This window comes from Nothobranchius furzeri, chromosome 14 (genome assembly GCF_043380555.1).
Source record: "Nothobranchius furzeri strain GRZ-AD chromosome 14, NfurGRZ-RIMD1, whole genome shotgun sequence".
Taxonomy (NCBI): domain Eukaryota; kingdom Metazoa; phylum Chordata; class Actinopteri; order Cyprinodontiformes; family Nothobranchiidae; genus Nothobranchius; species Nothobranchius furzeri.
The window spans coordinates 55930828-55944463 of record NC_091754.1 but is presented as its reverse complement, the minus strand read 5'-3'; the positions used below and the strand labels follow the sequence as shown (position 1 = coordinate 55944463).

The window sequence follows — 13636 nt, the reverse complement described above, 5'->3', positions numbered from 1 at the left end:
CACTTGGACATGGAAATCGAAGAGTCATCCCAAGTTGCTGTGTGGTCAAAATTAGGGAGAAATTTCCAGACCCTCATGGACAGTATACTGGTTTTCTACCGGGAGTGTAACTGGTCAAAAGTTTACATGGGTTGTTGAAGTGTTTCTGATATTTTGTAAACCTTTATATTGTAATTTATTATGTTGAATAAGTATTTTAAATAAATATTTTTTGAAACCCCAATGTTAGTGTTGTACAATAATGACAAATTTAGAGGTGGCTACTCTTCAGCCATGTATACTCTTGTAATGTGAAAAAAAACACATCTTTACAACTCCATAGTTTTGCATTACATTAGTGAGCTATTAATTTACACTCTTACAGGGTCAAGTCATGAAACAAAAAATATGTAATTTTCTGAAAGACATAAGAAATAAAGAAATTAGTACAGATGCACTTTTATTTGAATTAACCTTATTCAGAGTTTTAACAGACAATTTTGGAACACATTTTAATCTTGAAACATGATTTTACACACTTTAGAATAATAAAGAATAGATCTAACGTAAAAGACTGTGCAGAATTTATGTGCTACTTCAAGTAAAAAGAACAACATGTTAGCACAGTAGGAAAGACATCAAAGTGCAATATCTACATTTTTATGTACATTACATTAGTAACACGCAGCAGGTATAGAATACTCCATGTAAATGTAGACAAGATCGTCACTGGAGGCCTGTAGCTGTGTTGAGTTCTGATACTGTGAAAAAAGTATTGTAAGACAAGTGTAGGTAAAGAACTGAGCTGTAGTCAAAGGATGCTAAAATGACACATACCAAGACCTCGGCTGACTTGGATCTGCACTAGCTCCGAAATAGGTGGTGGAGCGATGGGTGGCACAAGACCGAGCCGTCTGGGGTCATCATCCCTCATTGATCTGGTACGAGGCATCCCGACTCCTCTCGCCAACTTCTCGTTTATTATATTTGATTGGAGTACTGGAATGTATTCGTAGCCCTTTTCTGATTTTAGTGAATACACACTGTACCTTTTGGCATTCTTATTGTACTTCCGTTTGAATCTAAAAAATAGGACAATTGCATAATGAATTTCTGTCACGACAATGGGACAAACTTAAATAACGTGTAGTAACATTTTAAGATGGTGTGCTACATTTTTGGCACTAGTTAGCATGAGCTCTTTCCCAAACTCTAGCTTACTCCACACAAACTTTGTGTCACAAAGCACACAACTACTACAATGAAGAAATTAAACACACATTTTTAACTTATCTGTCCAAAAGGAAGGTAGCAAGCTCAGCGTGTCTACTGAATCCCTTTTATAACATGAGGTCTCTCCATCTTGGGAAGGCAACTCCTATATTTACTCTGGTTTTCTCATGACGCCGGTCTTGTTCACTTTTCAAAATCCTTTTTCTTTTACTTGGATGAGACAAACTATCCCGTTTCTCAAGTTTGCTTGAAGAATATGTGTGATCCTCCATCGCTAGAAGTACGGTGTGGCTAGTTTCTTCTTCTTCTTAGTTACTTTGTCAGACTGCATGCTTACAAGGCGCACTTCTGCCCCCTGCTGTTTCTTTGAGGTTACATCATTTAAAAACGCAAACATCAAATGCGAAGCTTAATATGTTGTATGTCCCTAAAGGGTCACTGTATTTTAAGATGGCGCATGCCATATGGAGCACCGGTCTGCTTCTTTTGTCTAAAATATTAAAATATAAAGCTAATAATAATGTTTAGAATAAATGCTTGTTTGAATTATCATTAAAAAAAAAACAAATTTGAGAATGTGATACAAGAAATTTGATAACTTATAAGATGAAATATCACACATTGGGCCTTTAAAGCCCGCTTTCACAATGTGAATGTTTACTGAAAGTTCTCTGAAACTTTCACTGTGAAATTGGAGCTAACCTTCATGTCACCTTTAGAGAACATTCCCTGGAATTCACATTGTAAATGTTGAGGCCAACCTGAGGGAACCAACGGTGAACATTTCCTGAATTCTACATTGTGGAATTTGACTCTAACCTTAAATTGACATAGGAAGAAGAACATTTATTTAAATAACGCCTCTCAAAAATAAAAATCAAGAGGCTGACAGCACGGTGGTGGGGAGTTGATGATTTGGGCGCCATGACCTCATCTGTAGACCAAAGCAATAAGCATTCTAGTGTCCAACTGTAACCCAGCAGCTAATCTACACCTGAACAGCTGAGATCAGACTCTTCCCACCCACCAGACTGTTTGGTTAGAAACAGAAGGCTTGTGTTTTGCGTAGTTTGAGAACATTTTAAAGGGACTTTACGGACTTTTGAATTGTTTTGCTCGCGATTGCCCCCTCAGGCCAAAAGCGTAATGGCAGCTTCAATAGTAGGCTCGTGCACGAGGCGCGCATGCTGTACGTGCACACTCCTTAACGAAAATAACAGCTGAGACAGTCCCGTGTGTGTGTGTGTGTGTGTGTGTGTGTGTGTGTGTGTGTGGCGCGGAGGACAGAGGACAGGAGAATGCGCAGCTAATTAATTAAATTCACGTCATTATCACGTGACAGCGACTAGTCGATGACAGGCATAAAAAGTCACTATAGTGAAGTCGACTAGTTCATACGACCCCTGCTACTGCTCCCCAGAGTGTTCTGCAGCATAATCAGCACGTTCTCTTTGAACTTGATATCAAATTTTCGCCTCCTCTTCATCACCGCACGGTTAAAGTTACCCTCGCGGTCTATCAATGGCAAATCAAAAGTTAGATGGATGACACAACCGCCCCCCGTACTTGCTTGTTACCTCATTCCACCCGGCCACAATAAAATACCGGCCATTATTCACCTCCGCCGACTCCGGCACCGGCCAAAATATGAGACCTGGCTGTTAATTGAATACAGGCCAATATTAGAGGATTTACGGTATTTTGTTGCTAATTTGCAGGAAATATCTAGAAGAAAGTTCTACAGAAAGTAGCTAAGGGTCCTCAGAAATGTAGCTAGCTTTGTCACTAGGCGTTAGGAACAGCAACAAAGTGGCACTGCCTCTCTCTCTGCTGCTAAAGCTACGGATAGCAAATGCTACGAGCTATGTCTGAGCGTGAACGCGCATGAAGCAGCCTGCTCGACCCGAGCATCTCTCTTTTTCTGTGATTTTACAGAAAAACAGGCAATCACGGTAAAAATGCCAGGTCTCATTCTACAGGACCAGGGCATTGCAGGAGAATGTATGAAGAAGACATTTATTATTTCTACACATGTTTTGGCTGTCAAACTTCCATAACGCCCCTTTAAAGAATCATGCAAAAAACAAAAACAAAAAATGTATGAACCTTTTTTGGTACCCTTGAGCCAACAGTTCTTGACATATAAATATGACTGAGGCCAAGGCTGACACGCGTCTTTGTGTAATCTGATATTGTTAGAGTATGCGACGCTAACTCTTCGCGGTCGCGCCTCGCCTGAAGCACCAAAACGTGTTTCAGCTGCAGAATGAAAGATATATTTGATTTCCTCTGCCCCGACACATCTCCACCTCAACATTCTGGTTTTGTAGCTCAGGATCGGTACTACTTCATGTTTATTTCTGATGCGTGCGTCAGGATCCAATGAACACAACTGATGTAGCTTGAATTAGCTAAAAAAATGGAACATGAGGGTTCAACCATAAGCCCTGAGAACAACATGTGCTTATCATTAGAGACTTCAAGTGCTTGATAATGAAGTGCTTGATAATGCATTGAAATATCATAATGATGTAATTTTACCCAGTTTGTATGGTAAATAATTGCCAAACTGGGTCCTAAATGATGCAGGCTAAAAGCTCCAAAAGGACAGGAGCCATTCTCTGCAGAACCACTTACAGTCTTAATGGTGACACGATGACATCACGTTGTCCTCTGCCTCGCTTCTTTGTCCGAGTCACTTCCTGTGGTTTTCTGCTTCAAAACTTGCTTCTGTTGATGTTTCAGCTGTAAGTAGCTGAGTGTGATTCGTAGTAGAATTAGACTATTTAATGCAACCTTCAGCTGAAGAAACATGCATTATCTTTTTGTTTTCCTTTTATCATTCATTCCTCTCTTTCCTTTAGTAGTTTCTCTGTTCCTGCCTCTTTAACATCCTTTGCTTTGGTGGCATGAAAAAACAATCCTGTTTTCCCCTCTTTCCTTCTGTTATTCCTGTTGTTCCCAGGTCTTTATTCCATCTGTCTCCAGTATTTATTTCCCAGATTATCCTTTTTTCTCTCCTTGTCTTTAAACGCTTTTGTAAAGTGAGATGAGTTGATGTGTGATATCTGACTTGCTAGTGATGTTTCTCTCTCAAATCAGTGGTAAGCAAATTAGTCCTAGCATGTAAATCTGTCGTCATAAAACTTTAAATAATACACACACACACACACACGCACACGCACACGCACACACACACTTAAAAACCAGAAAAAATAGATTATTTTGATTGTCTTTGGTTACATTTATGTTCCAGTACTTACTAATAAACATTTTATAAAGAAGTATTTGAACATATGTACAGAAAGAAGAGCAGTTGAACCGCCAGAGGATTCTGCCCTGTCTTTGTCTCCACCTTCTGGTCATTGTGGGTAACTACAGGTATAGCTGTAACACCAGAAGTCGGAAATACACTCACCTAAAGGATTTTTAGGAGCACCTGTTCAACTTCTCCTTAATGCATTTATCCAATCAACCAATCACGTGGCAGTTGCTTCAATGCATTTAGGGGCGTGGTCCTGGTCAAGACAATCTCCTGAACTCCAAACTGAAGGTCAGAATGGGAAAGAAGGGTAATTTAAGCTATTTTGAGCGTGTCATGGTTGTTGGTGACCGACGGGCCGGTCTGAGTATTTCACAGTCTGCTCAGTTACTGGGATTTTCACCCACAACCATTTCTAGGGTTTACAAAGAATGGTGTGAAAAGGGAAAAACATCCAGTATGCAGCAGTCCTGTGGGGGGAAAATGCCTTGTTGATGCTAGAGGTCAGAGGAGAATGGGCCGACTGATTCAAGCTGATAGAAGAGCAGCTTTGACTGAAATAACCACTCGTTACAACCGAGGAATGCAGCAAAGCATTTGTGAAGCCACAACACGCATAACCTTGAGGCGGATGGGCTACAACAGCAGAAGACCCCTCCGGGTACCACTTATCTCCACTACAAATAGGAAAAAGAGGCTATAATTTGCACCAGCTCACCAAAATTGGACACTTGAAGACTGGAAAATGTTGCCTGGTCTGATGAGTCTGGATTTCTGTTGAGACATTCAAATGGTAGAGTTAGAATTTGGCGTAAACAGAACGAGAACATGGATCCATCAAGCCTTGTCACCACTGTGCAGGCTGGTGGTGGTGGTGTCATGGTGTGGGGGATGTTTTCTTGGCATACTTTAAGCCCCTTAGTGCCAACTGGACATGGTTTAAATGCCACGGGAACCCTGAGCATTGTTTCTGACCATGTCCATCCCTTCATGACCACCATGTACCCATCCTCTAATGCAGGGGAATCAAACTCATTTTAGCTCAGGGGCCACATTGAGGGAAATAGTCCCAAGTGGGCCGGACCGGTAATTAAAAAAAAAAAACTTCAGATTGTTTTCTTTGTTTTAATACAATCAATATAAAACAAGGCTGGAGCCTGAGGACAGTTTAGTACAAGTACAACACCTGAAGTGTACTTGTTCATTTGTCATCCTGTTAATTGTAAATTTCTAATCTCCCTCACAATAATCATGTTTCAAAATCCAAATTTCATTGAAAAGATCAATTTCTAAATGAAATTTCATTTACCTCATATTTTAACTTATGTAATATCTGATTGCTCAAGTATACTCCTGGTCCTGTTGATGTAAGCTGTCCCCAACTCTACACACACACACACACACACACACACACACACACACACACACACACACACACACACACACACACACACACACACACACACACTTTTCTTTACGTCTATTTGTTTGAGTTGGATTTTAAAAGTGCCACTGTTTGAATCTGGTCAGAATGTTGAATTGTAACAACAAAAAGATAAAGGAAGCTGGTCAGAATCAGCATCTTGTTCTGGAACAGAGTCCTGCTGTGGGTTTGTATCTGTGGTTGGAGGAGGATCAGAAACACAAACGCTTAAAAACCACAAAGTTAAATAATGTTTTTTTTTTGTGGATTGTTGTCGGAGTTCAAACCTCTACCATGTCGTCCAACAGTTTACATTAAGTGTTAAATGAGTGTGTCACTTTCGTATTTGAAAAGAAAAAAACAATCATCTAAATTGTTTTTTTTTTTTTAATTTTTTTAGAAAGTAAAGTCCCGGCCCTAAACTCCACCCAGACCCAGGCTAAGGCCTGAAATCATGGCTAAATCTGTAGAGAAACAGAAAAAACAATCAAAACAGTCGAATAAAAAAGCCGTTTTGTGATTGGATCCTTCAGCTATTTGAGCTGGAAAAACAGGAAGTGGTTACTTTGAAACGGCACTCAGTAGGAGATTCTTTAAAGAAGGCTAACATCTTGTTTTAATCTGAAGGACAAAAAGAAAAAAATCTGAACTGTTTTAAAATTATAAAAACTTTTTTCATGCTGGCACGGGGAATCGTAGCACAAATATACCGCAGGAATGCCACGCAGCTTCACATTCTTAGACACTAACCAAGTGTTAAGGAGACTTCTACCATACAAAACACGACTCAGCACTGATTGATGGATGGACCAGGCTGTATATTTCAATCAATCAATCAATCAATCAATCAATCAATACTTTATTAATCCCAGAGGAAAATTTGAGTTTCAGTACACACAATTCAGAGATCAGACATACATGGGCAAGACACATGACAAGAATTGGTCATTCGCAACCCGAGTCGCGCTACCTTAACAAAGATAAGAGGGGTTACATGAGGATTGGTTCAGGTGGAGGGAAAAAAAGGCACTTCAGAGCTACCCTCCACCAGAAGGGCAGCTTTGCTCTGCAAAAAAACAGCTCAACAGATATGCAACAGACTTCAGACAACACAACATAACATGAGACTCCAATAGGAAGGCGGGGGGGGGGTGGGGTGGGGGGTGGGGGGGTGGGGGGCTGGGATCCTGTTTCCCCCAGCGAGAGCAGCCATCTACGGCGCTCATCCACTGTACAGTCACAGGTGGGAGGGAGATCTTGGGAGAAGCGAAGAGCACATTGACTCCTGCAGATTGATGACCTCGCAAGGCTGAAGTCCACCAATCCGAGGGGGAGGGGGGGGAGGGGGGGGTTCGGGTTTTCACAGCATCTGTCTGCATTCCTTCGTGGGGGTTTTATTTGCTAGCAGCTCAAGGCTACCAGGGCGTCAGTTTCAGATAACAAGACTTTGTTTGGGTCAGGCTGAGATAATTTTCCTCTCTGCCTTCAGTCTTTAAACTGATCATTCCAGTCCTTCAGTGAAGCCAATTTTGGGTTTTTAAACCCGTCCATACCGTCTGGTGACTCTCTCCGAGATGACATCCATTTTTTGAGCAAATATTTGAGCAAAACGTGGAGGATGTGTGACAAGAATGAGGACTAACAGACATTAGTGGGTTGCATTCCTGCTAGCGGGTCACGGTTGTTGGGAATCTTCTGGTTTTATGAATGACTAGGGCAGCGTTTATGCTAAACTATCACCAAACCATGATGCTGCCAATGCCATGCTTTGGACTGGGAGGTGATGTGATCCTTCGATGATCAGAGATCGTCTAGATGTTACACCTTGATGAGCACTAGTCAATATATTCTCGTTGACCTCTTGACCTGTATTGATGCTGGTCCACCACATTTGTTTATCCCTTTTTTAATAAGTAAAAAAGTATAAAACACTTATTAATGTTGGTTTTAGGTTAGATATCCTGTATTTGGTGATTTTTATAGGATAAAAACATGTAGTAAATACAGTTTATTTAGTTAATTGCTTCAAAGGCGGTATTTTGGGTGCAGCAGTGTGGCGTTGCTACCACTAGATGGCAGACTTGGTCTGATGTGCTTTCTGACGTCAGTGTTTCTAGTTAAGATCTATAGTGAAAAGTCGATTACGTTTACTTAGTTTAGATGTTTTAAAGTTTCCTCAAGCTGTTGGCCAATTTATTCTTGTAAATATTTTTTCAGTGTGCGTGTGTGTGTGTGTGTGTGTGTGTGTGTGTGTGTGTGTGTGTGTGTGTGTGTGTGTGTGTGTGTGTGTGTGTGTGTGTGTGTGTGTGTGTTTAGAAATAGATACATTCACATCCGGATGAAAAATGTTCTATTTGTCTTTCACCTAATAAGAGCCAGATGTTTCTGGCCAGCTGTCAATCATGCGGCCAGTGACCAATCAGGTCGAGCCTAACATCCTTGACCCCGCCCCCGCCCCATTACTTACTTCCAGCGGAGCAGCAGGACCGTCATCGGACTGCTCTCCTCCTTTTCTGCTGCTCCCCTGCGTGCTTGTGCCCCGGACTCAGAGCTCCCTCCTCGGCGTGGACATGGACGGAGGGTCGGTGCTGGCTGCGGCTCTGCTGTACTGGAGCTGCGGCGTGTGCGTGGTTTCAGCTCTCCACCGGACTGACCTGGTCTCTTATGGAGCTTTAAGTGGAGATTTAATTCTAGCAGAAGGCGACGATGAGACATCCCGAGTGCTCACACTGCCCAGACCCCTGTACTTCTATGACACCCCCTTCCATCAGCTGTATGTAAGTAGTTCAGGACTTAATTCACTCAACAGCTGATGTCTGGGGTTGTTGCATCATTCAATGTGTTTATTTAAAGGACTTTAATTTAAAAAAAATCAAACTTTGATTACAGCAACATTTTTTATTTAGTACAATTTATTAGAATTTTTTAATGACATGGTTAAAAATGTAATTTAAAACTTCATTTTGCGTTGGTCACATGTTATCTTCTGATTCTCATTTTCATAGTTACACGTTTACTGTAGTTATTAAAATCATAAACTGTGTTTGGTTTCAATCAAAGTGTTTCTTCTTCTGCAAAAAGAAAAAAAAAGTCTGGTTTAGCAGCTAAATTCAAAATCCTGCAGAGATATCAGAGATGCACTGATCCTGGTTTAGAGGGCTGATGCTGATTTCTTTTTCTTTTTCATCTCTGACCTGATACATGCTTTTGCCAGATTTAGAATAATCTGAAATAATAGTAAATGAAACAATACATTTTTGGGGAAAAATCCTAAAAAATTAGAAATTTTTTATTTGATTCTGATTTATTCTGGAGGTAAAACTTCCTTGTGGAAGGAAGGTCTGTTATTTTATAATAAGCATATAACTGACATTCTCAATTACGAGACCCAAATGATTTTATCCTAATAAAATCCATATAAGCTACCATATAAATATGAAGTCCTATGTAGCCTAATACATTTGTATCAAACAAATGTAGACATCAACTATTTAGAACAAATATTTCATTTGACTGTATGTGGACATACAGTGCTGCTCTAAAAGCAGAGAAGAGACTGTACGGAAGCCCAGGTGTGCTAAGTGGAATTTGACAAAATAATTTTAATTTTAAAATTGTCTGTGAATTAGGATGTCTTTGTGGTCGGGTGGGTGTCGTGTGGCATGATGGCAGTACTTAAGCCAAGTTATCAAACAAATGTGGAAGAAGAAATGTTCATAAACAGAGAAGAAAAAAACATTTTACAAAGCTATCTGAAGCAGCGAGTACAGGACCTCCGTCGTCCGTCAACAGTTTTAGAAATTGGAAAAAGTTCAACATGTGCAAAAATAAAGTTTTAAAAATGTTTGAACTATAATGAGAAATTGAACCCCCTACCCCATTTTGGACCAATCACAGCGGACTATTAAAGGCCATAAAGAGACATGGAAAAAATGGGGCAGCAGTAGCTCAGGTGGTAGAGCGGGTTGCCTCATGATCGGAGGGTCATGGGTTCGAGTCCAGCTCCCACCAGGGGTATCCTGCTGTTGTGTCCTTGGGCAAGACACTTCACCCAACTTGCCTGTGTTAGTGGTGGTCAGAGGGGCTGACGGCGCCAAATGGCAGCTTCGCCTCTTTCAGACCTCCCCAGGGCGGCTGTGGCTACAAGCAGCTTACCATCACTAGCAGTGTGTGAATGTGAGAGTGTGTGAAAGCGTCTTTGGGTGTCTAGAAAAGCGCTATATAAGTTAAATGCATTATTATTATTATTATTTAAAAAAATAATAAGATAAAAACATGTTCAGGGTGGAAGAATGTTTCATAGATTTTAGATTAAACATGTAACAATGTTGTGGACATATAAACTCAAATAAAACCCAGATGCCCTTTGCACTATGCTGTTCCTGGAGGTGATGGAAGATGCCAAAGTCATACACTCAATCATTTTGTACTTTGTTTCTTGCTTCAGGTGGCCACCAATGGCATCATTTCAGCTCAGGACCTACCAATGGAAAAGCAATACGTTGATGATGGATTCCCAACGGATTTCCCAGTTGTGGCTCCATTTTTGGCTGACATCGACACCAGTGGAGGCCGAGGGCACATTTATTATCGAGTGACGGAAACACCCAGTGTACTCAACAGAGTAGCCCAGGTACGTCACATAAACAGACTGTTTGGCTTACCTTTCAGGACCTTTATGTCCTTTGATTAACTTTGATTCTCCTGTCATTGGTTCTTCATCCATCAGTTCAATCCATTGTCCTCTTTCCTTTTTCCCGCTCATCCATTCGTCTACTCCTCTAGGAGGTACGTCGCGGGTTCCCCGATGCAAAGTTTGCACCCACACATGCTGTCGTAGCAACATGGGAGAATGTCGCTGCTTATGAAGACCAAACTCAAGGCACTGAGCTTTCAAACAAGGTAAGGCAGCGGACGATACTGCCCAAATTGCGCTTTACCATCACATTATTCGACTGTGTATTTATCAATCGTGTGGCTTGTTTTTGGTGACACGCAAGGTCCCACATTCCTGTAAGACGTGCATTAGTTGTAATAACATCAAACTGAGAGTGTGGTCTATTTTTACCCCCCCCCCCAATTCTGCCCCTAATCTGTCTCTAAACCTTTTGAAAGGTCAGAGGTCTTCTTTAAAAGTCATCAAAGTGCCTCCCTTCCTCTAAACTCATTATCCCCTCCTCCAGCTCACACACCAGCATGCCTTGTCCACTCATGCATTGACCGTTACTCCCCTCCATCATTGTTGGCCAGTAATTATTAAGTTTCTCAAATTTCAGCACATTACTGCTATTGCTTTTTTTTTTGTGTTTGGGAAAGATTGAAGATATGGCCCCGGCTTTTGAGTTAGGTTCCCATGGTTGGATGGGTTTTTTAGGGATGTAAGGAGGAAGTGTGTTGTTGTTGTTGGGTTAGTTATTTACCTTTGGGCTACAGACCAAGTATTGTTTGTGTAGCAAGTATTTGTTCCCTTTTCTGGAATTCTGGCTGTATTTTTATGGGTTTGACATTGTAAGGGATGCTACAATCATGGTCATTCTTTTGCAGTTCATTGAATATTACTGGTTTTTGGTCTTTGGTGTAATACCAAGGATTTATCCTTACAGCAGAAATGGGGGGAAGCCTCCAGAAATTGTATTAAATACTAGAAATGTTAATAGGAAGTCATAGAAACCAAGATGGCAGAAATCCAGAGGAAAAGAATTCCCTCCAAGAGGTGTTTGGCAGATGCGTCCTCCCGCTTCAGCTGTTGCTCTAATGATAAACGGTGCAATAAGTGAGCCAGGCCAGCTTCACATTGTGCACCTGTCTATTCCCCTTCAGGAAAACCCTCCTTTCTCATGTTTCCTTCCCTGTGATGCATCCCAGCTAATAAACTCTTTACAAATTGAAAACCGTTCTTGGCAAATGTGTTCCAGGGATGTACTTGGGAAGTTTAATGGAAGGGATTAATTTGAACCTGTTAGAGATGACCTTTAACCTTCTAAATCCCCACTCTCCGTGGAACTTATAGATTGTAGATCTATTAGAAAGAGTTAACTCACAAGCTTTATCTGGGAAGGAGTCCAAGTGGACCCAGGCCTACTGGAGTTATCAACAAACAGGACTTTGTAGTTCCTGGTAAGCAACATGTGGGATGGAAGGATGAAGGGAGTGGATTTAAGGAAAAACCCCAGGGCTCCTTCTAGCTGAGAGCATCCCACCCTATCATCAGTGTTCTTCTCTTCTTACGACGGTCTTCCTGACTGATCAAAAGCTTGACGTTGAAACTTTTCTGGAGCATTAAGCCTCTTAGGGCTTCCCTCAATACCATGACCTTGGTTTGAATAAACCGCTGCCAATCCGTCTTCTCTGAGCTTTAAAATCAGAATGACGTCCTCAAATCTGAGTCCACTGACGGCGAGGCATTAAGAAGACCGGTGTCCACCCCTTTAAGTGCAAAATGTTTCCTCACTTGGGCAAAGGTGGCTTTTAAACAGTCAGCCCGCTTCCTCAGATTTTAGCTGTTGGGTTCTCGATTAGCTTCAACGGGTTTCTTTTTTTTTTTTGGTCTGATAGCATCTTTCTTTGAAGAGATTAGCCAGAGGTGCTGGGTGGGGTGTGTTGGCGGTGGTATGTGTATGTGTGTCTATGTGTGTGTGTGTGTGTGTGTGTGTGTGAACTGATTAGCCTGAGGTGTGTGCTTTTAGGGTTGAGTATCAGGAGTCATGGGGTGGTGTTTCGGGGGAAGGGGCAGACTCGTGTTCTCTCTAAAAAAGGGTTTGTGTGTCCTGAATAATGAGCGTTTAAGGTTAGCATGAATGGAAAAGCAACGTCTGTACTTACAGCACAAACATGCTGTTATATAATGTTAGTCGATTTGTTAATGACTAAACAAAACAGAGTTGTTCTTTGTGCACATTTTTTAGCCATGTTTACTTCTGTGCTTTTAGCTGTGTGTTGCTAATCCTATTGCACATGAGAATATGTAGCATGTTTAATTTACATTTAAATAATCACAAACAATGTTTACATATGAAATGTCGTCGTTGTAATCACTAAATTTACACACGTTTGACAAAAAGATGGATTCCAGTCTTTTGTGTGCAGATTAAACCAAGTAGATACCTCTGTTAGCTTAGCGTAGACAGAACGCAGGAGTAGACTAAATGAAATGGGACTTATACGTCTTTTTAAACCAGTTATAATAGGTCTGTGGACTACACGAAACATGTTCATGAAGTTCTTTTTACAAAATCTCTCTCATGTAAAGCAAATTTAGTAGCTCTAATCTTGACAATTTTAGTACCTTCCAGAATGAGCCAATTCAAGGCTCTTGTTTAAAGTCTCTTTCCAAAGTATTTCTCTTATCTGAAGGCACCATCTAGTGGCTGACAAGCATATCACACAAATAATCTCTGGGTCTGTTTTTTTTAAGATGGCAACTTCAGTTTTTATTTATAAATGTGCTTCTGTAGCTGACAGAGCTAAAACACGTACTTTCACAAGTATTATTCTCATGTCATGTTGTGTTTTCATAATTTAATATTTTAGAGACTTACTCGTCCGTGAAAAGTTCATCAACTCTGCATCAGCTGAGGTATTCCTTAAATTTGAAGCAGGTAAGCGGTAGTTTAACGCTATTGGTTAGTTCTGGCTGACACTATTTCCTATTGCACAGAGCTCTGCGGGCAGGGGGTGTGCTTAGCAACAAAAAAAAAGACATATTGCTTACATTATATCACAGTACATGATAAGATAAT

At 40.9% G+C, this 13636-nt stretch overlaps 1 protein-coding gene across 6 annotated transcripts in view; it reads left to right on the top strand.

Annotated features, from left to right (window-relative positions):
• Positions 1 to 8384: 8384 nt before the first annotated feature.
• nid2a (nidogen 2a (osteonidogen)) overlaps positions 8385 to 13636 on the top strand; it is a 77218-nt gene continuing 71966 nt past the window's right edge. For all 6 annotated transcript variants that reach the window (XM_070544204.1, XM_070544205.1, XM_070544207.1 and 3 more), the window contains exons 1-3: positions 8385 to 8674; positions 10345 to 10530; positions 10683 to 10799. In XM_070544204.1, coding sequence (XP_070400305.1) covers positions 8468 to 8674; positions 10345 to 10530; positions 10683 to 10799 — 510 coding nt within the window. In that variant the 5' untranslated portion in view covers positions 8385 to 8467. The remainder of the gene's footprint in view (positions 8675 to 10344; positions 10531 to 10682; positions 10800 to 13636) is intronic.